The sequence below is a fragment of the Saccopteryx leptura genome, chromosome 2 (assembly GCF_036850995.1).
Source record: "Saccopteryx leptura isolate mSacLep1 chromosome 2, mSacLep1_pri_phased_curated, whole genome shotgun sequence".
Lineage (NCBI taxonomy): Eukaryota > Metazoa > Chordata > Mammalia > Chiroptera > Emballonuridae > Saccopteryx > Saccopteryx leptura.
Genome location: NC_089504.1, coordinates 264,012,073 through 264,038,538, shown reverse-complemented (window position 1 = coordinate 264,038,538; position 26,466 = coordinate 264,012,073). Strand labels below are relative to the sequence as shown.

At 46.6% G+C, this 26,466-nt stretch overlaps 1 protein-coding gene across 5 annotated transcripts; it reads right to left on the bottom strand.

Moving 5' to 3' along the window:
- Positions 1 to 1,865: 1,865 nt before the first annotated feature.
- Positions 1,866 to 25,440, bottom strand: LOC136390751 (major histocompatibility complex class I-related gene protein). 5 transcript variants are annotated; one of them, XR_010748760.1, is made up of 8 exons: positions 25,308 to 25,429; positions 16,985 to 17,132; positions 14,432 to 14,766; positions 13,572 to 13,847; positions 11,093 to 11,368; positions 10,065 to 10,169; positions 7,915 to 8,838; positions 1,866 to 5,178 (listed from the first exon to the last, which is right to left on the bottom strand). XR_010748760.1 is itself a non-coding variant. In XM_066361674.1 (6 exons), the coding sequence occupies exons 1-6, from the start codon at positions 25,360 to 25,362 to the stop codon at positions 8,798 to 8,800; spliced, it is 1,017 nt and encodes a 338-aa protein (XP_066217771.1). In that variant the 5' UTR covers positions 25,363 to 25,440; the 3' UTR covers positions 6,542 to 8,797. The 5 variants fall into 5 exon arrangements, 1 of the variants encoding a protein (XP_066217771.1); XR_010748757.1 differs by lacking the exon at positions 16,985 to 17,132 and having other exon boundaries at positions 14,503 to 14,766; positions 25,308 to 25,440; XR_010748758.1 differs by lacking the exon at positions 16,985 to 17,132 and having other exon boundaries at positions 1,866 to 5,172; positions 14,503 to 14,766; positions 25,308 to 25,440.
- Positions 25,441 to 26,466: the final 1,026 nt, after the last annotated feature.

Here is a 26,466-nt window from a genome sequence, read left to right as displayed (position 1 = left end):
CGTCTTACTTAACCCTCTCAACAACTCTTGGGACTGTGTGGGGCTGATGTGTGAGGAAATGGGCTTGGAGATGGTTTTAACAACTTGCTCAAGACGTGCTACAACATGGGTGAAGCTTGAGGGCATTATCTAAGTGAAATGAGGCAGTCACAAAGACAAACACTGTGTGAGCTACTCGCAGGAGGGACCTGAGGTAGTCAAACTCACAGAAACAGAGAACAGAACGGTGGCCGTCAGGGCTGGGAGGGGGAATACTGTGGTGGTTGATGAATGCAGAGTTGCAGTCTGGGAAGGTAAAACCCGCTCTGGAGATTGGCTGAGCGACAGCGTGAATATACTTGACACTACTGAACTGTATACTTCTAAATGGTTAAGATGGTGAATTTGTTATGTGTATTTTACTGCAATTTTTTTTAAAAAGGGTTCTTAGCCCTGGCCGGTTTGCTCAGCGGTAGAGTGTCGGCCTGGCATGCAGGAATTCGAATCCAGGCCAGGGCACACAGGAGAAGCGCCCATCTGCTTCTCCACCCCTCCCCCTCTCCTTCCTCTCTGTCTCTCTCTTCCCCTCCCGCAGCCAAGGCTCCACTGGAGCAAAGTTTGCCCTGGCGCTGAGGATGGCTCTATGGCCTCTGCCTCAGGTGCTAAAATGGCTGATTGTCGCAGAGCGATGCCCCAAGATGGGCAGACGCCCCAAGATGGGCAGAGCATCGCCCCCTGGTGGGCATGCCGGGTGGATCCCGGTCGGGCGCATGCGGGAGTCTGTCTGACTGTCTCTCCCCGTTTCCAGCTTCGGAAAAATACAAAAAAAAAGGGGGGGTTCTTAAGATCCCACAGCTAATAAATGGAGGAGGTGGGACTCAAACCCTTGTCTGGCTGGCTGTGAAGTCTCTGCCCTTTTCTATAGATACCTACCTACACGAGTCTATGAAGTTGAAGCTACAGCAGGGTGGGGGAAAAGGTCTTGGGGGAGTCAGGAAAGGGTGGAACCAGCCCAGAGCAAAAGCAGAACATCTCTACTGAGAAGGAGGCAAGAAAGGTAATGGGATGGGTTGCAGGTTCCTTTGTAGGTGGGGGGCTAAGGAACTTCTAAGAACCTCCGCTTTCATTGTGAGGTTGGAGGAAAATGGGGCTGGAGGGGATGAGGAATGTTTGGAATAGCTGTTATGGACAAAACCACCCAGGGTTATATTTATAAGTAAATGCCAAGCAGGCATAAATTCCACGAGGAACTCCCCCTGAGGAAACATATATGAACGGAAGTTCATTCATTAGGTTGACAAGTACAGGCACAAGGGGAAGCATGAGTCATACTCCTGGGTCACTAGGGGCCCCAGAAAATGGGTGGTTTACTTACAGACTCAAGGTGCAGCTGTGCACAGCTAGAAAACAGCTGCTGCAAAGGAACCAGCTCAAGGACCAGCCATCAGGATGGTTCAAGGGCAGTCATTCTCCAGTCATAGCCCCCCTGCCTATGCAATGGGAGGCTTAAAGTTCAGATCACCCTGAGCTGCCACCATCAAGCAATAACAATTTTCAGTCACACAGGTAGATGACGCTAACCTTAGGCAGGGGCACCTTCAAGTTATGAAAGACGGCAGCTAGATTGAGGGACCAAATACCTCGTGCCTTCTCTTCGATGGGGTTTTAGAACAGTAGAAATGCTCCCAATTCTCCCTAAATAAATTACTTTTTATGCTATAACATTATGACCAAATTCTAATAACACAGCCTTTTCAGATGATTCTACTGTTAATGGGTCCCTTTAAGTATCTCAATTTGTATTCTACTGACTGCAAACTAAATGGGATTTTTCTAAGAAAGAGTTTTGGGGACATAGGCACAGATTACTTTAAAAAGCTCAACTATCAGCCACTTTTATTATTTGGCAAATTTCTACATGAAACTAGTTTCACGTAAACCAGATGATGACAAGTTACCATAACAGAAATGAGTTGTTGCATTGTCCTTCAAGTTTTAAAAAATTGTATTGTGAAATAATTGCAGAGTCACAGGAGAGCATAAAGTTAGTACAGAGAGGTGCCATGGACCCTTTGCCAAGTTCCTTCCATGGTTACATCTTATAATTATGGTACAGTAGTGAAATCAAGAAACTGATACCAATACAATATGTGTGCATAGGTCTCTGTTATTTTATCATGAGGATTTGTGTGACCGCCACTGTAATCAAGACACAGGACTCCCACCACCCTCATGCCACCCTTTACAGTCATACCCGCCCCTCCCCCACTGCCCCTAACCTTGGCAAACACTGATCAGTTTTCCATCTCTATTTTGTCATTTTGAAAATATTACAGAAATGGAATTATACACTATGTGACCTTTTCGGATTGGCTTTTTTTTTTCCTTTTCACTCAGTGTAATGCCCTTGAAATCTATTTAAATTGTTGCATCTAGAAATAGTGTACCCTTTTTTTATTGCTGAGTAGTATTCCATAGCATGGATGCAGCCTTGTTTAGCCATTCATCGACAGAGGTATCTTTTGGTTATTTCCGGTTTCGAGCTATTACACATAAAGCTACTCTGAACAATTTTGCACAGGTTTTAACGCAGACAGAACTTTTCATTTACCTCTGGGGTAAATGCCAGAAGTGTAATGCTAGGTAAGTATATATTTAGTGTTTAGATAAATAGCCTGTTTCTGGGATGCCTGTACCATTCTCTGTTCCCACCAACAACGGATAAGTGATCTCATTTCTCCACATCCTTGTCAGTTTAGTGTTGTCGCTTTTTATTTGAGTTGTTGTTACAGGTGTAGAGTGATATCTCACTGTGGTCTTAATTGGCATTTCCCTAATGACTGGTGATGTTGATCATATTTTTGTAAAGACATGACATTTATAATTGGTTTCAGAGTTTCTTTTGGCAAACCATTTTACTCTCTCCAAGCCTCAATTTTTTTCTTTCATCTGTAAAATGAGAGAATTTAACTATATGACCCCTAAACAACCCACCAGCTCTAAAATTCTATGTACCAGTGGATCTACCCTGGTTGAGTTTGTTTGCAAGGTGAAGTGCTTTGAATTTTCCCTTTGGGCATCTGCTATTCCCATCTGCAAAGAATTGCCAAGTAATGAATCTTATCCACGGCCTTTCTTGACATTTCCATGAAATGTGTGACAACTCCCTATGGGTTCATTCAACCCTCTAGGCCTTATTCAGCATTTAAGTCAGATTCTCAAAGGCTGAGAGCAAAGACTCAGACTTCTATGAATTTATAAGGGACTTCATTGATTTTCTGATTCACTGTGAAGTTTTTATTCCTTTGTTCCCAAGGAAGGAGGTTCGCTACAGAGCATAGTTTTGAGCAGGTCATACCCAGAGCATCAGCTGAGTGCCTACTGTGTGCAAACAGGGTGGCGTACTGGAAAGAATATATGGAGAAAGACTCAGGTTTGAATCATGCCTCTGCCACCTATTAACTGTGACCCTGTCAAGAAACATAACTCACCTGAACTTCAGCAAAATGAAGCTAATAATACCTGCTGGCAAAGTGTTATGAGGACTAGCGATAACACACATAAAATGCCCGGTTTGAAGTAAACACTAAAAAAATGCTAGCTATGATTGTGTGGGACATAGGGAGTAACAGCCTGGAGAACACTGAGAGGACGAGACATGGCATGTGCCACCCCCTGTACAATCTGCCTTCACACACACACACCCCTCATTTACTTTCTATACTAACCAATGCTAGGAGACAGGTAGCTACACATCTGATTTTATAAAACTGAAGCTCAGAAGTTCAGTAACCTAAGATCACCTGATATCAAGCAAAGGAGATGGAATTTAAACTGTGTCCTCAAGGAGTTTATGGTCTAGCCGGAGAGATAAGCTGGGTAGAAACAGATAAACACCAACACAGAGCTGCCAAGTGTCAGCTGAACAGCAGAGCCAAAAAGCATTTACAAGTTTAGAGAGGGAGTTAATTCTGAGGATCGGCCATCCGAGGAAGGCAGAAGGAAACAGAGGATTAAAATGCACTCTGACTCGCTGCACACCCTTGAGTTCCTGGATGTCACCATCACAACTGCTTGCTGGTCCTAGAAGCCCAGCCAGCTGCTGCTGAGAGGGAGGCAGCACTCAGCCGCGGTCCTCTCTGCCCGTCGTTCCTTTCATTAACGGAGTATTTATATGCAGGCCCTCCCATTTCACTCTGCAGTTGTATCCAGCCAGTGTTTTTCAGCATTACCACCAATGGTCACTGTCAGAGTTGTAATTCTTCTATTAACACAAAACCCAGGGTCTAGTTTATAGAATTACATTCCAGGTTATCTTTCTTAAAATCCTTTTCTATGATATATGTGCTTGATTTGCTTATAAGTATATATCTGGGCCATTTCTGCAATTGATACTATTCAAAAGATCGCTATTGGGCTCTAGTGCCCATAGTCTGGCTCATAGTGGGCACTGCTAAACTGCATTTGGCTGATATGCATCTGTATTAAGTGGCTCCCGTGTGCCATGCACTGGGGTCCCAGGACTCATGGAACCTACATTCTATGAATGGTGGATGAGCTAAGGAAGGCCGTAAGACTCTAATTTGAATATCAATATCTATGGTCAATCATCAGTAAATACACTCTGTGGCATTAATGAAAATACAGTGTACACAGTGACACACAGAGACAGTATGAATTCCTTGTGGCAAAGGACAGTCCTTGAAATGTCCATCTCTGGGCCTATAAACACATCATCATGTAGACTGATTTCAAGTCAACAAAGCTGGGCAAATTTACAAATCTCTGAAACTCGATCTTAATTTCAGTTGCAAAGGCCTAAACTGGGTTAGAGCAGCTTGCCTTTCGTCTTCAAGCCTCCTTGATCCTCAGGGATCAATGACTGATTCAGTCTCTAAGAAGTAAGGCGGAGGGCGGCCCAGATTCTCAGCCTCAGGGGTTACATCTGGCGAGCCACTTCCTGTTGAGTCTCACGCGCAGACTATGTACTTGGAGCCGCTGTGTGAGTAAGAGAGCACGGGCTTTCAGATCTTTCACAGCGCAACAAGGGGTTGCACTCAGCAGCTGATGAGACTGCAGATGTTTTCCTTTCCATTCTTCCCAGCCCTCCACGTGGCCTCAGAATCAGAATCGTCACCTTTTAGAGTCTGTGTCTTCTTGAGGTGCCCAGCATTCTCTCTCCAGGCTGCTGTCCTGTTGCTGAAAAGAATGCAGAGCTGTTACTCAGTTCAGGGAATAGGATCGCTGTGGGCCGACACCGCCCCACTGCCATGCCGTGGGCCCACACCTCCACACCGCCCCATTGCCGTGCCGTGGGCCCACACCTCCACTCCGCCACATCGCCCCACTGCCATGCCGTGAGCCCACACCTCCACACCACCCCACTGCCATGCCATGGGCCCACACCTCCACACCACCCCACTGCCATGCCGTGAGCCCACACCTCCACACCACCCCACTGCCATGCCGTGAGCCCACACCTCCACACCACCCCACTGCCATGCCGTGGGCCCACACCGCCACACCACCCCACTGCCATGCCGTGGGCCCACACCGCCACACCGCCTCGCCTCAGAGAGGGAAAAGCGGACTCTCAGCTTGAGGTTGCATGTCGCACTTCTCTCTTGGTTTCACTTCCTTCTCCATTCTGGTGGCTCCCCATTTTGGTCTGCAGCCTCCAGTTCCCTGAATTCAGTTTCCATTTGAGAAGCTGTTTTCTCAGAAGCGGGTTTTCTTCTCAATTGTTCCCACCCTCCGGCCCTGCTCTGCTTCGTGAGAAGCCCGGCTGCAGCCACGGCACTTGCCCCAGACCAGCCTCCGCCTGCCAGGGCTCCGGCCAGCCGCCTGCCCCTCAGTCTCTCGCTCCAACCAGCCCAGCTCAGGACTTTCTGGTCCCAAACACTCCTCCACACCCACCCCCTGCCAAGGGACACATGGAGAAGCTCCTGCCTGACTGGCTCAGCTCACACCAAGTTCAGGGAGGAAGGTAGAGAGGAAAAAGCATATGTAATCGGTCCTTAGAAGGAGCAGTCTCACAAACTCCCTAGGTCATTAATAAGAACTGATGAAGTCTGTGTTTCAAAAACTTCCAGGAACGAAAGACCCAGATGATGACAGGAAAACACATTCAGATTATATAACAGCTCTCCAGGCCTCAGCAATAAAAAGATAGCTATTAGGTGGTCAGAATATTTGGGTCCCCAGGATGATTGCTCCTATACTGTGCCTTTTCTCATAGCCTTTAAGAAAAATCGTGCCTTGACTGAGACCCTCTGAATTCTGTCCTTACCCCCAGTATGTGTGTGTGTGGGAGGAGGAGAGTGGTTAGAATGTTTGGAATCCCTAATTTCACAGACAAGAAAATGACAAGATCAAGTATGAAATAACTTATGCTGTAGAAACCTTTGAAGAATTCAGACTGGTCCTTGGGGCCTTCATCCTGGGCTCTGGAATGTCATGTGATAGTGAGTGGAATTATTTCCCCTCTATGATTTCAGTGGTAAGATGACACTGTTCCTTTGCACCGGTACACAAGGACTAGCTAATTAAAATACTGTACTGGTTCATTCAAGAAGTATTTACTGGGTTCCTACTACATACAAGGCATGGTGCAAACAGACTGTGTAATATGACAAAAATTTAAAAATAGATCGCCATAAATAAACTCCATGATAGGATTATGTAAAACCTTTCGGATAATTTTAGCTGTTTGGATATACAAACAGGGCTGCTAATGCTACTGTTTTGAAAGAATCAACCTGTTTTTTTCCACTCCCACCCTTCCCTCCAAATCAATTTTTTTTAAATTATTTTTATTTTATTTATTCATTTCAGAGAAGAGAGAGAGAGAGAGAAGGTGGGGAGGAGCAGGAAGCATCCACTCCCATATGTGCCTTGACCAGGCAAGCCCAGGGTTTCAAACCGGCGACCTCAGCATTCCAGGTCAAGGCTTTATCCACTGCACCACCACAGGTCAGGCATCCCTCCAAATCAATTTATTCATCCTAGTCTATGGCCAATTTTCTTCTATTTTCTAATGGTACGACCATAGATGCCTTGTAATGGGTGCCCTGCACACCAAGGGGGCACGCAGGGTAGAAATCCATTCTCTGATTTGCTCACTAAGCCATATCACTCAGGCCGGGTCAGGATCCGAGCAGAGGAAGGGGACAGTTCTCTAATTTGAACAAATGTCCCCTATGGGTTAGCTGTGGCCCTGTTCAGCTGGTTCACAAGCCAGAAATAGAATGAGCAGAGTGATGAGTTGTAATCAACAAGATTTACAACAAAGATACATTAAACGGCATTGATGGTGTTTATCTTCACTTACTCCTGTAAGTGGCCATATTGGGTATTCTTTCTACTCAGCCAAGGCAACTGTGGGGAAGTAAGGAGAAAACTTGTTGGGGAAGGAGGCCACAGTGAAAGCTTGTGTTTCCCCTGGAGGCACAATACAGGCTCCCCATGGTCTGAGTGTTTCTAGAAATCTTAAGTCCAGGAGAATCCAGGGTCCTGGGGTCCGAACTCTGATTTAACTTACTGACCAGTATTTCCCCTCTGGTCAAATGTGACCTTCTTACTGAGAATCAAAGATGACAGGCAAACAAGAGGTAAATGATAGTGAAGATTTCAGGGGTACAGAAAGGCAGTTCAGAGGGGTATTAGTTCTCACAGTTGGGCTTTTCTGTACTCTTGGGGGATGGGGCGTAAGCATGGCGGATAAGCACGTGTGGACAGGTGGGTCAGGCCCATCTACGATAAGCCCAAAGAGAAAGGACAGGAATTAGAATTGAAGCCTATTCCGATAAATATACTATCATTTTCATATTAAAAGACTGCACTTCGGTCTAGATCTTTGTAGTTCCACTGAAGGTGGTAAATGTCTGATAATTATTGTTCTTACTCTACCTCAGGAGACAGAAAAAAGAGCCTGACCTGTGGTGGCTCAATGGATGAAAGCGTCGACCTGGAACACTGGTTGCTGGTTCAAAATCCTGGGCTTGCCTGGTCAAGGCACATATGGGAGTTGATGCTTCCTGCTCCTCCCCCCTTCTCTCTCTCTCTCTTCTCTCTCTAAAAATGAATAAATAAAATCTTAAAAAAAAAGAGAGAGAGAGAGAGAAACAATAAGATCACTTCCACAGGCCTGGCCAGGCATATTTCCAAGATTCCAAGCTACCAGGCAGAGCTGCTATAAGAACAGGACACTCCGGCTTTCTCTCAGGCCAAAAACATGTAAAATGATCCGGCTATTCACTGGCCATGGTAGCAACTCGCTGGTGGTTCTCATAGGGTGGTCCAACCCTGGCTGTTGGGTCACAGTCATGGCACCCGCAATTCAAAGCTCTTGCATAATATATTCTCAGGAAGGAAGAGAAAGGCCACTTCATAATGTAGCGAGGTTCCCCTCACTGGTGGTATTCAAGTGGAGGCTGGATGCGTAAGTCAAAGGGAAGACATTTCCGGCCCTCGAATGGAAGATTCCTTCCAGCTCCAAGATTCCCTAATATACTTGGCAATCTTCGGTAACAGATGGTACGTGGGGTTGTGCTGTATCGTGAGATAAGCTGTATTTAGAGCCAAATGTGATTTTGATAAAGAAGTCCATCAAAAGAGCTTGAAAGCTGACAGTCTTTTTGGAGCCAAAGAACAAAGAAAACTTTGTGGCTCCTGTCTTTCTGCCATAAATGCTCAACCCTGTAATATCCATGTCTGTTGTGGGTGTAGTCAAGAGTTTTGAGTGCTGAACATGAATCCATAGGGACAGAAGAGACCACGGGTCCCAGGAGAAAGACAACTGTCCAAGAGCTATCCCCAATCATTGATCTGGTGCAGGAAGGTAGATGACTTCATTATTTTCTGAAAGAAAGACATTTTAGTCAGATAGGTGCATTTTTTTCCTTATAGTGCAAAAAAAAAAAGGGCAATGTTCAGCAAAATCTGAGAAGCTGACATTGACATTTTTAGCCAGCTTTGTCAAGATTCTCTTAGTGCTTGACAAAGTTTAACTCAAATTCACAAATTCCACATGATAAAAAGCAAGAACTCACAGTGTGTGTTATTCTTGAGACAGGTGTGTTATTATAAAAAAAAAATTTTTTTTTAATTTTCTTTAGCAGCTCTCATTTATTGGATTGGGCTTACTGCTGCACTTTATAAAGAAAATATCAGAATGACACAATAACTCTCAGAGTTGATTTTCTAGTAAAGGGGTTGCCTTACTTTGATCTAATAACATGCATTACAGCATATCACTTGAATTGGGGTTGAAGTCTGTGGTTATGAAACCATACCAAACCCTGGCCCATTCTGGGTTCAAACCCATAACCCAGATCTCATCAATATTATGCTGTGATCAATTTGAGAGTCTACTAAAACCAGGGGTCAGGGTTGGGGGGAGATGACTTTATAAGACAGCAGGGACCATGTCTGTCTTTTGCATAGCTATATCCCAGCATCCAGTACTGTGCCTGGAACATAGTACGTATTTAATATATATATATATATATGTATATATATATATATGAATTATATATATGTCTATATATATATAATGAATGAACTGTTTCCCCAAAGTATTAAGCACCTATATCCCCCCATTTCTCCTCCCCCTTTTCCTTCCCCTGAGTCCCATTTTCCAAAGGTCTCTACACTTCAACATTTCACGTGCTGAAAGATGAGTTTAGATGGGAAAGAACTTTCATATAATTGAAAGTCAGAAAATGTCAAATAGGAAAACTTACTGATGTCTTGAAACAAAGACATCAGTAGGACAAAACAAAAAGTTAATAGTAATTAATAATAAGGATATAATTTAGGAAAAAATCAGACCATTCTATCTTCTCTGACCCAGGTTCTGGGAGGACAGTTCACCTGGACAGCTATACTACTACTTGGTTGAGGTCAGCCATCACCGATGGAACAGGCCACTCGCCTCACAAGCATTGGCCATAGTGTATGTTCCTCATTTTGTGGGAGGTTCCAGGTCCTTCTGTGACCACAAAGTGAGGGCCAGCTCATTTCTAAGTGGAGAGCAGGGTGGGGTGATAGCATCCAGCCCCCGAGGGCTGCTGCCGGTGCCTCACCTCGGTGTCTCCTTCTCCAGACCAGGAGGCCAACTCCAGCCAGAGCGATGGCAAGGACCACGGACCCAGAGACAGTTTTCATCACCAAAGAGAGAATTTCCGATTCTGAAAGCAAGCACATGAGGAAAAATCCACAAGTCTTCCTCCCCTTCCACGTTAACTTTTGGGGACTCTTGTCCGTGTAATGATCAGAAAGCCCAACGCCATTTTTCTTACTGGGGCTTCTCACTTCATGGCTCCACGCAGGGCAATGATCTTTAAAGAGAGACAGTAGTTCTCAAAGACTCTTTCGGAGAGTCCAGGAGGCAGGTCAAAGTCATGATTTCCCTCTCACGTGCACATAGTGGGGCTTCTAGAGCAGGGGTCCCCAAACTACGGCCCGCGGGCCACATGCGGCCCCCTGAGGCCATTTATCCGGCCCCCGCTGCACTTCTGGAAGGGGCACCTCTTTCATTGGTGGTCAATGAAAGGAGCACATTGACCATCTCATTAGCCAAAAGCAGGCCCATAGTTCCCATTGAAATACTGGGATTTCTTGATTTAAATTTACTTGTTTTTTATTTTAAATATTGTATTTGTTCCCGTTTTGTTTTTTTACTTTAAAATAAGATATGTGCAGTGTGCATAGGGATTTGTTCATAGTTTTTTTTATAGTCCGGCCCTCCAATGGTCTGAGGGACAGTGAACTGGCCCCCTGTGTAAAAAGTTTGGGGACCCCTGCTCTAGAGGCTGCATCCCCTGTGATGACGCCACTGCTCTGATAGCTAATGAAACATGTGTTCGTGTTTTCTTCAGTTTACATTCTTAAAATTCTTAATTTCTAATAGAGTAAGCAGCAATAGAAATCACCCACGTAAACAAAAGCTCTTTGGGGTCCTCAGTAATTTGTAAGAGGATAAAGAAACCCTGAGACCAAAGAGTGAGAGAAGCTCTGATTTCAAAGAGCCGTCCTAGAGCCCGCAGTGATCCACGCCGGCTCTCACCCCCTTCCTCGGCTCGCTTCCCAGACAGCCACACCCTGTCCTTACCCCGAGGGACCTGGAGAACCATTTGGACGTCAACATGCTCCACATGACAGGAGTAAAGGTCAGTGCTCTGAGGATCCAGCTCCACCGACACCCATGTCTGGTAGGTCCCATCCCCACTGGGAAGAATGTCTCCATAATCCATTTCTTGGATCATTTCTTCCCCATTTTTCATCCAGATAATGGAAATTTCTGGGGGGTAAAAGCCATGAGCTCTGCAGAAAAGAGTTGTAACTCCTGGGAAAATTTCTTGGCGACTTACTCTGACGAGTGGGGGCTCTAGGAAGAAGAAGGTGAAGTAGAAATATCTTATGCACTGAGTGTATACAGTATTAGAACTTGGCGACTGGATTACCCAATTAATTCCCTTCATTGCAGGAAACATCTAAAACCAAGGATGACCCTGGTTGGTTGACAAGAAGCCTATTTATTGTATACTCCTTGCTAGGGCAGTGTGCTCAGGAATAATGAATGTGGAGTCGAGCCAGGTAACTGAGCTACAGAATTTGTAAGTGACTATTTGTGATACGTAATTCGGCAGAAGTTTGGAGATTAGAGCTCAGCACTCCCTTTCCTCAATTCTGTGCTAGTGCAAAGACATCACAGCCGCCTCAGCTCACTTTGGCCCTGAACTGCCTTGTGTCCTCAAGTTAGTACTTTGGTGATTGCTGTGGTCTGAATGGTTGTGCCTCATTCCCGACTCATATGTTGAAATCCTAACCCCCCAAGATGATGGTATTAGGAGGAGGGGCCTCTGGGGGGGGGGGGTGCTGAAGTCATGAAGATAAAGCCCTCAAAAATGGGATTAGTGTCTTATGTAAAAGAGGCTCCAGAGAAATCCCTAGTCCCCTCCACCAGGTGAGGACACAGCAAGACATCAGCAGTCTGCTACCTGGAACAAGGCCCTCGGCTGATCATGCGGGTGCCCTGATCCCAGACGTCCAGCCTCCAGAACTGTGGGAGATGAAGTGCTGTTGTTTGTGAGTTGCCCAGGCTGTGGCATTTAGTTATAGCAGCCCGAACGAGCTAAGACGGAGACCGCCATCAGACACAGACATACGTCACAGGTCACCTTGTACCCTCGCAGGGCCTACAGAAATTCACATTCCAGAGGGACTCCAGCAGGGACGACAAAGAATTGTCCACTTGCTCCCCCTTGACCGTTCTGCTTATTTTCCACACGGTGCTGTCCTTAGAGTGTCCTGCTGACACTGGGTCACATCCAACGCCACCCCCAGAGGGCCTGCTTCCTGCTCTTCGCTGAGACTCGCTTCCTCATCCCACCACGCTACCTGCCGCCGTGATACAGGGAGGACCCTTCTCCCAACCACGCCTTCCTTTTCTGTCCTGTGGTGTGCAGTTTAGTAGGAGAAAAAGGTTTTTCAACATTAAAGAGAAAATAAAATGCTACCGAGAGAGACTCAGCCTTTTGACAGTGCCTGTAAGAAATGATCACAGATGCTCTTCTAGGCGGTGGTTTTGACCAACAGGCTGAGACCCCATCAGGGCACTCATGGTGGAGAGAGGAGGCTTGGAGGGGGAGCAGACACACGGAAGTTAGGCTTCCCACACACCCTCCGTGCCCAGGCGTCCCCCTGCTTTTCCAGAGTATCAGCCCTCCAATCCCAATTAAACTCTGTCTGCCTTCTGCTGGCGCTGGGTTCACCGAAAACAGCAGGCCAGGACCCTGGGGGGTTCTTTGATTGCAGTCAAAGCCGATACCACTCATCGAGGTGAGGAAGTGGAGACTCATATGGTTCAGCCAGGGAGCAAGAGAGTTAAGTTCACATTGGAGTTATCTGCCCCTGCAGCCGAGCCTCCTGGAAAGATAGTCCAAATTCCTAATGGGGGCCGGCTGCCTCCCAAGCCCCCCCCCCAGCTCTGGAAAGTCCCCCCATTAGAGACAATTCCTGCAGGAAAAGGCACATTGTGTCTAGAAGTTTCCTACAGTGTGATACAGGCAAAATACATTTTGAATAAGATTATAAGTGAAAAGTTCTGTATTAACCAAAAGCTGACTGATTAAATCCTATCGTTACTGCATAAGAGGAGCTTTGCAATGAAGGAAATCTCATCATAAACCCTTCAGTAAAGCAAAGACTCTCTGTCTCTGTGAGCCGAGGCTTTCACTCGTACTAGGTTATGAGGGCCCTTAGTTACTACACAACTTGGAAGGATTGCTCCCCTGCCCAAGGTAGTTCCCAACTTGTCACTGGCAGGAGACGGAAGACTTTGTCTTACTGGATCCCCTCAAAAGAAGGTGTCCCTGGAGGGACTGCACTCTCTCTAGTGCAACTGCTGAACTTGTCAAGATGCTGACAAGCAGTAACTAGGGGAAGTTTGCACAGGGTGTTACAGATCATAAAAGTCCGACTAAAAAGACGGATTTTGGAATAGGGTGACTATAACCTAGATTAGAGGAAGTTCTGTAGAAAACCAAGGGTCCCAGGGTGTGGGGACAAGTATTCTCCCTTCTTTTCACCTGTCCTTAGGAGGGTGTCTTTCCCATACTCCAGGAATCTCTTTAACCAGGCGATACATTCTTCTTCCAGCCAATTTTTCTGATACTGCAACTCATGCCGATTGGCCTCCCATGCCCGCTTGGTGATGTGAGCCACATTATCCACAGCTATCCAGGTGAGCGTGTCTTTATTGAAGATGAGGAAATCCTGCCCGTCGTATGCATACTGCAGGAATCCCGAGGTGCTCCCATCCTCCCGCAGCTCACAGCCAATCATCCTCTGGTACGTGTGGGACCCTGGAACACAGGCCAGAAAGGGGTGTCCCTAGGGGTGCCCAGCTGGCGTCACTGCATCCTCCTCCACCCCAGGACACAGCACCCTACAGGCCCACCATGGCATCCCTGTCTCTGCGAGGTCGCTGTGACATAATCCCATCTGTTAACAGGTATTTGTGGCGAACCTACTGTGTGCTGAGGGAACAGGATGATTCCTGCCTTGGAAAGTTATTCCATCATGGGAATGATGGACTGATAAACCTTACAGTGCAGTGGGAGAGGGAGAGATATGCAGGAGCCAGAAATATCCCTGGAAAAGTGACTGTCGTAAGTCACGATGCCTATGTGAGCAACTCACTAAGCCTGGCCCCCAGGAAATGAGACACAGAATAGTGACATTTAGATGGGAAAGGAGAAGATACAGGCAGGAATGATAGTGGGACAGGAATATGGCAGCAAAGGACAAAGGGCTCCTAGGGACAGCAGACAATATGAAAGATGCACAGGGCAGATGGCAGGCACTGGACCCCATCAATCAAACGGTCCAGGCTTTGCCAAAGCCACAGAGAGGGCAAACTTGGAAAAAACTCATAGCAAAAGCTCACACGTGCTGTCAGCCTGGGGACCTCTTGGCCGGGGTGGGGACCAGCGAGGGGACGTGATCAGCTGCACGCACCACCTGAGTGGTTGTAGTGACTCAGCAGGTTCTTCAGCTCCACCTTGAATGCCTGCTGCCAGCCCCTCAGCAGCTGGGTGTACCTCTCCCAGTGATCGGGAGCGAGGTGCTCTGCCATCCATGGCGCCCGAGGCTCCTTCAGCCGAGAGACACTGTCGTATGTGGTGATGGGATGCGAGTCCACGTACCCCACTGAAATAAACTCAGGGATCCCATGGCTGGGATCGGAAACGCCCAGGCGGAAATATCTCAGAGAGTGAGTCCCTGGGAGGGAGACAGAAGGAAGATATTTAGAGTCACCGACCACGCAGGTCCGTACCCTGCAGTCCACTGAACCCCCACGTCAGCGCTCTGTCTTCAGCTGTGCCCATTCCTCCGGGACCGGCTGCCGCCTCCTCTTACGGAATCATAACCCCGGGAATCAGCACTGGAAAGGAGATGAGAGCGATAGTCCAAGACGTGAAGCCTTTTTAAACCAGGTTCGGAAACCTCAGGTTGAAGTTCTACAGGTAATCTCAATTTCCATGTGAGGTAGGGAGTGCTGTTCTGGTTTGCAGGGAAAGGGCCCAGGCCCACTTATTGGTCCCAGGTTTAAAAACACTGATAACCTGCCTAACCAGTGGTGATGCAATGGATAGAGCATTGACCTGGGATGCTGAGGTCCAAGGTCGAGACCCCGAGGTCACTGCCTGTTCGGCTTGAGCGTAGGCTCACCAGCTTGAGTGCAGGGTAACTGGTGTGAGTGTGGGATCATAGACATAGGGGTCACTGGCTTGGCTTAAAACCCCCCTGGTTAAGGCACATATGAGAAAGCAATCAGTGAACAACTAAAATGCTGCAACTACAAGTTGATGCTTCTCATCTCTCTCCCTTCCTGTCTGTCTGTCTGTGTGTCTCTATCTCTTTCTCTTATAAAAAAGTAAAAAATAAAAACACTAATAACTCATCCTTCTGTTTTACCAATGAGGACTTTGGGTAGATAAATGAGGGTCCACACACACACACCCATGTCAGTCAGAGCGAGAACCCACATACATTTTTTAAAAGCACAATTCTTTTCCTATTATACCAAACCACTTGTCAACCATTTCCCTATGCTATCTCCACTTTTTCATCTGGCCAACTATCACTATAAGAATTGTGATAATCATGAAGGGTCAAAAGTAAGCAAAAATAAAACAAAACTGTTTAGCACTCTCGGCCGCTTCCACACTGAGCTCCACAGCTCGTTCAAAAAGCTCACAGTCCGGCAGAGACAGATGAGGCAGCTTCAAAGTGGTGTGATGGGCGCTACAACGGTGTGAGTGCAGGGTGTGGACGTCGGGAACGCGGTCCAGAGACAGGTCTTAGAGCAGGAGGCAGGGGAGCAGGGCATGCTGGGAAGCAATGGCCTCGGGTGGCTGAAGCACTCTGAGTACCACAGAGGAGACCGGGACAGATGATGCCTGACAGGTAAGCAGAGCAAGGCTGAGAAGGGCAAGGCCCTCCCGGCCGTGCCAAGGAGCCGGCAGGGAGAGGACGTGCCCGCTCCGTGCCTTTCTCTCCTACCTGCTCTGTGCTCTCCGAAAATGCCCAGCTCAGCTTGTGCCTCCTGCCATTTGATCCTTCTAAAACCTTCCCGATCCTCAAAGCCCACCTCCAAAGACACGCTCAGGGATAGCCCTGACATTTGTACAGCCAAGTCAAGAGGACAAAGGAGCCTGGCCAGGTGGTGGCGCACTGGATAGAGCGTCGGACTGGGATGCGGAAGGATCCAGGTTCGAGACCCCGAGGTCGCCAGCTTGAGCGCGGGCTTATCTGGCTTGAGCAAAGAGCTCACCAGCTTAGACCCAAGGTCGCTGGCTCCAGCAGGGGGTTACTCGGTCTGCTGAAGGCCCGAGGTCAAGGCACATGTGAGAAAGCAATCAATGAACAACTACGAAGTCGCAATGCGCAACGAGAAACTGATGATTGATGCTTCTCATCTCTCTCTGTTCCTGTCTGTCTGTCCCTGTCTATCTCTGCCTCTGTAAAAAAAAAAAAAAAAAAAAAAAAAGAGGACAAAGGAGGTGCACATAGGCGACATTCAAATACTTAGGAAAAAATCAAGCCAACAAACTGTTAAATACATTTTATGCTTCCACTTCGATACACAGCCTTGGCAGGGTGGGCAGTGGGCACCCCAGTCCCTGAGCCCTTCCCAGAGGTGCTATCCTGTCAGCTGCAGCTCTGAGCAAGATGGAGGCTGGTCTTCTCCAGGCCTGGTGGGAGCATTAAGGCCCCCGAGGCCTCTCTGCATTGCTTTGACCCTTTACCTCCCCCTTTCCCTTCTTGTAGGTGTTGGGGGCAAGAGTGACAGGCAACGCAGTGGGAGCCTCTGAGTTGGGCAGCTCATCATAAAGGTGTTGGTTCTTATGGCAAGAGCAGGGATTGAAGCAGAAGTACAGATTACCCAAAACCAATATTACTGTATTCTGCTTTCTACTTTATTTTCTTTGCTTACCTTCTACCCACTGCTCGATCCTAAGTCGCTTAAGAACTGGGACTTAGCCTTTTTCCTTTTTCCTTTGGATTTCCTGCAAGGCTTGGCACATGGTAGAAGCTTTATAAGTATTTGTGAACTAAGTTGTTGGCAAGACATTTTCTCTGTTCTGAAATAATGAAATATGCGGAAATAAATATGGATCCATTTTAACCTGGAACTTACACTTTAAAACATACTTTTCTTTTTAAAAAATGTTATTTATTGATTTTAGAGAGAGAAGAAGGGAGAGAGACAGACAGACAGAAACATCGATCTGTTCCTGTATGTACCCTGACCAGGGATTGAACCCAAAACTTTTGTGTATGGGGACAACTCTAACCAATTAAGTAAGCTATCTGGACAGGGCTAAAACATAGTTTTCTTAAAGGGCAGGCTAGTGAAGGGGGAGCAGAGCAGAAATCTAATTTACATGCATTCTAGAGTCTAAGAAAGATATACATGCCTGACTTTGAAACTGATTTTTTTTTTAGAGAAAATCTTTTATTTATTTATTTATTTATTCGTTCATTTTAGAGAGGAGAGTAAGAGTGTGTGTGAGAGAGAGAGAGAGAGAGAGAGAGAGAGAGAGAGAGAGAGAAAGGGGGAGGAGCAAGAAGCATCAACTCCCATATGTGCCTTGACCAGGCAAGCCCAGGGTTTTTGAACCGGTGACCTCAGCATTCCAGGTCAATGCTTTATCCACTGTGCCACCGCAGGTCAGGCTGTAACTGACTTTGAAACAGTTCTATTTCTCCACATCTGGAAAGGTTTTGTGGCTCTGCAGATATGTAACTGTTTAAAGATGGAGACAAAGGGAAGAACAAGTGTTGAACATTATTAGTTCTCACACCTTCCTGATATCCGTTTGTGTATTTAACAAACATGTGAGCGCTTTGTCTGTTCCAGGCTCTGGGCTAGGCCCTGAGCACCAACAGACAAAACAGATACAAGTGTCTGCCCTTATGGAGCTGACACTCTAATGGGGAAAAGGAAGGCAGACAGACAATACAAAATAAATGAAATATATAAATATAACATGTCTTTTAAAGAGTACAATAGAGAAAAATAGAGCTGCAAGGAGAACTAAGCAATATAATTTTAAACAGCAATGGTTAGGGAAGGCCTCCTCAAGAAGGTGTCACTGCCTTAACTAGTGGTGGCGCAGTGGATAGAGCAGCCACCTGGGATGCTGAGGTCCCAGGTTCAAACCCCTAAGGTCGCCAGCTTGAGCACACACCAACTTGAGTGCAGGGTCGCAGAGTGTGGGGTCATAGACATGATTCCAAGGTCACTGGCTTGAACAAGGGGTCACTGGCTTGGCTGGAGCCCCCAGACAAGGCATGTATGAGAAGTGATCAATGAACAACTAAGGTGCCACAACTATGAGTTGATGCTTTTCATCTCTCTCCTTTCCTGTCTGTCTCTCCCTCTAAAAGAAAAAGAAGAAAGGTGTCTCTGCAGGGAGCAGGGAGTGAGGGGAGCCAGACAGATATCTGGGGACAGCAGTCCAGGCTGCAGGAACTGTGCAAAGGTCTGAGGAAAGGAGCTGCCTGGCATGTCCCAAGAACAGCAAGAAGGCCTGTGGTGGTAGCTGAGGCACTGAGGGGGTAAGAAATCAGTAGGAATTGCTTCCACCGTTATTCAAAAGAAAACACCTGACAGAAATAAAATTCGTGGCACAGAATGGGAGAGGAGAAGGAAGAAGGAAATGAAGAGAGATGGTGTTATGGAGCTAAGTTGGGCTAGTATAGAACTTCCCTTGGAATCTGGGATTCCTTTTTATGACATCTGGGGTCTGCGCGCCCAGTAGATGCCAACAAGTGGAGATAAAAAGGTATTAACATCTTGGGGCATTACTGCTCAACGAGAGATTTTTTTCTAAATGAGGATCACTGATATCATTGCCACACACAGTACATACAATTCTTGTAATTTCGCTTTCTTATTTAAAAAATATCACTTCATAAAAAACAGCATTATCTAGAGTTTAGAAGAGGTGAGCAGAGAGAAACAGGATGTTGACTATATTGTCCGAATCCAGTGTGTCCTTCCCTCCAACCTCAGACTCAGTCTAATTCCTGGTGTCAGAGCAGTGTTCCGCCTGCCAGCCCTGACTTCAAAGGCTGCTCTGCCCCTCAAGGCTGGTCTCCATCTGTCGGTCATCTGCCTGTCCCCACCTCTGGCAGCTGCGCCTGGCCCCTCTCCAGGACATCACAGCCCTCTCCCCTTCCTTTGCCATGGGCCCAGTTACCCATCTGGTGTGTCCACAGGTACGAGGTTTGCTCCTTAGCTGGGCTTCCAAAATGCAACCTCAGCTGTGATGGGAGGTTGGTGGACAGATGATAAATAGAGGAGGCAGGGGAAAGCCTACAGTCCCCTTTCTCTCAGGGTACATTAGACCTTGTGATAACTAGTATCCGATGGATATATTACCTGGATGATCAGATTTCTGGTATAACTATGAAGGTTGAATCACTTAAAAAGATCCCTATATTTGATCATTTTTGATCTACTAAAATGGTAATTTCATATGATTCAATCTAAGCATCTTCCAATTCTTTCTTCTTGTTCCACTAGTTATGAAATTAGGTTTCTCTCTTCCTTTCCATGAACAGACTATCAGTGTTAACTCACTTAGTAAACTGGAATCTACAATTTAGAATTTGGTCTTCTGGCCCTGGCCAATTGGCTCAGTGGTAGAGCATTGGCCTGGCATGTGGAAGTCTTGGGTTCAATTCCCAGTCAGGGCACACAGGAGAAGTGCCCATCTGCTTCTCTACCCCTCCCTACTCTCATCTCTCTCTCTCTCATCTCTCTCTCTCCCTCCTTCCCTCCTGCAGCTATGGCTCAATTGGAAGAAGATGGCTCCATGGTCTCCACCTCAGATGCTAAGAAGAGCTCGGTTGCTGAGCAGTGGAGCAACACCCGAGATGGGCAGAGCATCACCCCCTAGGGGGCTTGCCAGGTAGATCCCGGTCCGTTGGGGTGCATGCAGAAGTCTGTCTCTGCCTCCCCTCCACTCACTGAATAAGAAAAAAGAAAAGAAAAAAACAAAAAGAATTTGGCTTCTGTCAGGCCAGTCAAGCTATTCCTCAAAGGGTTCTGCTGGGAACTGCTGGAAAGCCCGAGCAACACGACCAAACAGCGCTCAGCCCGGGTGCAGTGTGCCTTAGTGTCCTCAGTCATGTTCCCTTTAACTTGCGCATTAACAAATTAAGCCTTTCTGGCAAAAGGCTGTGGAAATTACTGGTTGTAAAATAATTGATGGTGTTTTCAGATATTCACCCATGTGAGCAATTTCTACTTACTGGGTATCTACCACATACAAGGAAGGGTGAGGCAATGTCAGGAGGAGCAAAACAAATCAGACACCAGTTCTTTCCTCCAGGAACTTACAGAATCACAGAACTAAAGCATTAACATAAATAAACACAGAGAAGCGGGGAAGTGCCACCAGTGAACACTGAGCCTGCTCTCATGTGAAGCAATCTGGAAATGCTCCAAGGAGGAGGTGACAATCCTTCCACAAAGTTGGGCCCTCAGTGAGCTACAGAGGGCAGCAACACCTGAACCATAACCATGAGAACCGCACTTATTTATTAAGCACATACCATGGCTAGGAACCGGGTGTAGCCCTTGATAAACATGAACTTCATGTACTCCTCACAGCAACCCTTGAGGTAGGTTTTTTAAATTCCCATTTCAATAGGTGCAGTGAGATGAAGAAAACTGCCCAAGATCATCCTTAGAATCCATATGTGGAGGAGCCAGGAGTCACTCTCTGACCTCTCAGACTGGAAGCCCCTCTGCCTTAGACACCCAACTTCCCCAGCCCAGGCTGTTTCAGGCTCCCCACTACATCACCATTGCTCTCTCCTGCCCCCTTGTGTCAAGGATGACCCACTGTCACTGATTCCCTCAGTGGGTGGTGGCTCAGACCTTCCTACAAGTGGCTGTGGGCCCTGATTGGTTAACCCGGTCAACAAAGTCCCTATTATTTGTTGGCCCTCCCAAGTAGCCTGGTGCTTTAATACAGTCAGAATGATTATGACTTCTGGGAACTACTCTTTGGAATTTCAGGCATCACAGGAATGAGGGGAGAAGTGGGTGGTGATATTTTTAGTTAAGAGGACCCCTGGACACTTCTCAAAGCATACAGAGAGGTGGATGGTTCTACAGGCAGCAAGAACTCTTCTAATTACAGGAACTTACTGAGGGCCTGAAAGTGCTGAACGTGACAGTTTGAGTTTTTAGCTGCTTTTTTCAGGCTACCCTTTTGGAGGTCACCAATGTCCCCTTTTGTCTAAGTTTTATTCTTTTCTGAATTTCCAGTGGGCACAGTCCTAGTGCTAGGGATGCAGCAACGAACACATCAAAGTCCCAGCCTCTGGACCAATTTCTAGAAGGCAGAGATGAAAATTGTGAAGAAAAATAAAGCAGAGAAAAAAATACAGCGGGAAGAGGGCTGATCTTTTAGATACAAGGACCAGAAAGTCCTCTCTGAGCAGAGATGGGAATGAAGTGAGGGAGTGAGCCATGGGAGAAGAACCTTCCAGACGGAAGGCCCATCCCAACTCCTCAAGGAGGTGTGTTTGAGGAACAGTGAGGACACCACTGTGGGACCATCTAGAGCATCAGAGAAGAAGTGAATAAATGAGCTCTGTGGGTTGTTTTCCTCAGTACTCTGTATACAGTAATCACCATATGCCTCGTATTTCCCACAAGAATTCCAGTTGTGTGAGTTTTCTTCTTTTTAAATGATTCGCGGAGGTTGTAACAAAATGTGATCTGATATGTATATTCTTGAAAGGTTTCCCATAATAAGTATAAATTTGGATGTCAGAAGGAATGTCCTTTGTCATCTGTCTCAATTTGGGTTTCATAGATCAGGTGTTTAAAGAGCCACACATCTGATCTTTAAACTTGGCGCCCTCCCTCCAGCTCGTGGCACTCCTCTGGGGTAAGGAGATGGTTGAGGTCAATGGATTTTAGTGAAAATAGATATTCCAACCAGGCAGGGGGGAAAATCTAAGAATTACTTGAATTCCTCAGGTTTAGATAGACTCCATGTCAGCCAAGAAGAAGAGGACCTTGGGAGAGTAAAATGATGTCTTGGAGGAATTTCTACTGCATGTACCTTAGCAACAGCTCTATGGAAACAGACTAAAGTCTAATAAAGTCTGCCCATATTTTCTCATGTTAACTGTTTGCACTCAAGGTCATTGCTAAACAGATAATCTGTAAATCCGTGTTTTTACACTGGCTCAGTTGTCAATTTAAGGGGCTTATCCAACATCAGTCTTTATGTGTGAAGGATACCATCATTCATGAAACAAATAGATGTATCAGATTCATACATCCATACATCCATAGAATTATGAATAATATCAAGAAACTGACCTTGGTTATTTCAATATTAAACTCACAAACCACATATGGCTATGCAAGAGAGATCCTATGCCTGCCCCTGGCTAACTGCACCCACCCATATCACCAGGTCACAGTCTCACACAGGCTGAAATGAAGAGCAGGATGAGTTGTAAAGCATAAAACATTGTTTTTTCATACAAACTCTGCAAGTACAGTAAACCACAGTGGCAAATTTGCAGTCAGTATTGCTGCCCAAGTTCTCTATGGCTCACACAGTCAGATAACTTCAATTTCTTAGGAGGGACATTACCTTTGAACATAAATTCACTCAGGAGGCGTTTATTAAGTGCCTCTAGGTCACTAGGTAGTGCTAAGGAAATAAAGGAGAGAAAAATTGAAGAGCTCTCCCTAGCTTTAAGGAAAGCCTTGAAGGAAAGATTTTTGTAAAAGGAAATTTAAAAACTGTGAACAGGAGCTATGGGTATACACAGGAAGGAGCAGTCTACTGCAGGCTATGGAGTCAATGAAAGCAACACACCGGAAGTGACAGTGGAATTATCTTGACATTTCCTGGAGTTGTGCCCCCAAACACTGCCTGCTTTCCCATGTTTAGAAGGTCCTACATGGGGCCAGCATTGGGCACCTATATTAAGTAGACCAAGTCTCTTGTAATAACCCTGGCTCCCTTCCCTGTCAGCAACCCTCAGTGCTCGAGAATTCTCAGTCCATCGGGTCCTGGCAGGAAACAGCCTTCACTCCAGATGAGTCTCCTGAAGAGAACTTAAAAAACAGACTCCTGATAGAGGTGGGGGCAAGCGGAAGGAAACACTGAGGGACACTGAGGCCCAGGAGCTAGCAATGATGGGAAGCTGTTACCACCCCCTAGGGCTGCAGAGATAAGAGGAGCAAATTGTGTTACCAAAGCCCAGTGGGAGCTGGAGCTATGTGAAGAAGGGGCTATTCCGGGAAAATTATATTGCAGAGGAACACAGCTACCACCAGAGACACTACAGAAACAGGGGAAGACAAAATACCCCAACCCCTCTTCCCTTCTTGCTCTCTGATCTCTCTCCTTCCAGTGTCTCTGTTGGCTGGAAATCAACCTGCAAGAGAGACTGGGTGATGAAGTCTGTGGAAGTCATCCCCCAGGGCACACGACAGGACAGAGAAGGATGACATCCAGAAGTCAAAAGGAAAATAACCAGCATAAAGTGACCCTCCCTACTCTTCATAGATGACTGGTTTTATTTCGCATTTCTGGATGCAAAGTGTCTACATCCAGAAGCGCTGTGTCAAGAAGCCCTGAACTGTGGGCCTTAAGAGACCTGTATATATTTCAGACTGTTCATTATATGAGCTAAGATAACCTCTCTGGGCTGAGTTTTCTGCCACAAGGTTAGTGAGACCATCACATGAAAGATTCTTTAGGGGATACTGTGGTCATAATGAAGAACTCTTTAAGGATCAAATGAAGGTAGTATATATAAGCTTTTTACCTTCTAGAAATACCATCCTTTCCTCCCTTTCTCTTTCCATCATCTGCTGCTGACCCTCACCCCAATCTTTCCCATTTCTGATTTAAAGGGTGAGATTTTTCTGGATTAAATTTCTGTAGGAGAAGGACCCACGTCTGTCTTGTTCAGTCATGTTCCCGTCCTGGCATGTGGTAAGCCATCAACCAGCGTTTGTGCAAATACACAGGTGATCTGAAAGAGCTCCTTGCCATCATCTCATGAGTCACCGCCTCAGGTGGTCACTGAAACAGAGGTCCAGACACTGTCTGCCCACCAGGGAGTGCCAGCCCCTAGCTCAGCGGTTCTCAACCTGTGGGTTGCGACCCACAGGTTGAGAACCGCTGCCCTAGCTGGAAGAGAAGTTGCTTAGAGCAGAGAAGCCTGGTGCTTCCAGCTCATGGACCTTCTAATGCAGGGGTCTCAAACTCGCGGCCCGCCCACCAATTTTGTGCGGCCCGCAGACAATCCACGTTTGAGTTTGAGACCCCTGTATCTAATGTATTTGGGGCAACTGTAGGCATCTGCTTCCTCAGTGACATGGGCCCCTAAACCACAAAAAACTCCTCTGCCCAGGTGATAATGTTTTCCAGTGGTAGTCAACCTGGTCCCTACCGCCCACTAGTGGGCGTTCCAGCTTTGATGGTGGGTGGTAGAGGAGCAACCGAAGTATAAATAAAAAGATAGATTTAACTATAGTAAGTTGTTTTATAAAGCTTTATTCTGCCAAACTTAGCAAAAATCCGACATAAAGTACTTGGTAAGTATAATAATAATTATTATATGCTTTAACTTGCTGTAACTCTGCTTTATAAATTTTATAAAGTAAAGTAACTTCCCTACTTTATAAATCACCATTACTGTGGAACCGGTGGGTGGTTAGAAAATTTTACTACTAACGGAGATACAAAAGTGGGCGGTAGGTATAAAAAGGTTGACTACCCCTGCTTTACACACATTATCCAAGTCTAGAGCCATGGTTTTGTTTTTCTGGAATCTTCTGTTACAGGTGGAGCGTGTGATAAGGAAGAAAAACATAAATAAACCTGAATAATGATCACGAGACTCGCTAAGCTAGCAAAGAGGAGAAACAGAAGCAAAAGAAAGGATCTGAGCAGAAAAGAGGTGGCGCAATGCTCAGAAGGAAAGTGAGGAAGTTCCCAGGAGGGTCTTTCCAGAATGGCTCCCACTCTGTAGGAAGGGCGACACCAGAATCCTACACACATGACTAGAAAACTGTTCAGTTAGTCCACCACTCCCACAAGTCCCGGGTTTAGTACGCTCCTATGAGTCCTGGTTTAATAAAGGCGCTTTTCCTCCGGGCTTCTTCTACAATTCACCTCAAGTTTTAGGAAGACGAGCTGTGCCCCCAAGCTGCCTTAACTTTGGAGTTCGGAGCCAAGAGAACTTGGGATACTCACGGGCGACGCAGTGCTTCACCGTAAATACAATAAGGAGGGGTAACAGGAGCACCATCAGCCCTTCTCAAATCCTTTCTCTGATTCTTTCAACCAAAACACCGACAGGTCCTAGCGGATCCCTCAGGAACCTAAACTCCACCCACTCTTCCGTGTTTGAAGCAACTGCGCGCCGCTCAGTGGCTTCTCCCAATAAAAACGGGTGGTGTGCAGTGTGTCATCAGCTGCTAGGTAGAATAGAGGGAATGAAAGCGCCTTTCCGGGTCACTTTTAACCTTTTGTTGGTTTCAAGCACTGCTTGATCCTTTTGGTATGCCTGTCTGGAACCTTTTCCCAATCTTTGAAACTATTATCATTATTAAATTATTTTTCAATTACAGTTGGCAAACGAATATTATATTAGTTTCAGGTGGCCCTGTTTCCAACTTTTAAATATTTATGAAGCACTGCTATGTGCAAGGCACAGGGAATGCAAAGATGAATCATTCCTAGTCCCTCAGGAAACAGAAAAGAAAAGAAGCCTTTGCTTCTTCCCTGGAGCATAGATTTCATCCTAGGTGGATGATAGCCACACGAGGTTCCCAGGACCTGGAATTCCCTGCTCAGGCTTCATATGCTATATAAGGCACTTAAGCTGTCTTAGCATTTTTAGCTTAGGTCTATCTTCCCTTATGCTCTAGCACCCAGGACAATAAATTTAAAAAAAAAAAAAAAAGAAAGAAAGAAAGAAAAAGGCCCTGGCCGGTTGGCTCAGCAGTAGAGCGTCGGCCTGGCGTGCGGGGGACCCGGGTTCGATTCCCGGCCAGGGCACATAGGAGAAGCGCCCATTTGCTTCTCCACACCGCCCCCCTCCTTCCTCTCTGTCTCTCTCTTCCCCTCCCGCAGCCAAGGCTCCATTGGAGCAAAGATGGCCCGGGCGCTGGGGATGGCTCCTTGGCCTCTGCCCCAGGCGCTAGAGTGGCTCTGGTCACGGCAGAGCGACGCCCCGGAGGGGCAGAGCCTCGCCCCCTGGTGGGCAGAGCCTCGCCCCTGGTGGGCGTGCCGGGTGGATCCCGGTGGGGCGCATTCGGGAGTCTGACTCTCCCCATTTCCAGCTTCAGAAAAATACAAAGAAAGAAAGAAAGGAAGGAAGGAAGGAAGGAAGGAAGGAAGGAAGGAAGGA

Excerpts from the sequence above, each read along its gene's own strand:
- LOC136390751 (XM_066361674.1), bottom strand. The coding sequence starts at position 25,362 with ATGGTGCTCCTGTTACCCCTCCTTATTGTATTTACGGTGAAGCACTGC. Across the intron at positions 14,767-25,307 it reads GGTGAAGCACTGCGTCGCCC|GGACTCACTCTCTGAGATAT; the intron begins GTGAGTATCCCA and ends TCTCCCTCCCAG. Across the intron at positions 13,848-14,502 it reads TCACTACAACCACTCAGGTG|GGTCCCACACGTACCAGAGG; the intron begins GTGCGTGCAGCT and ends CCTGTGTTCCAG.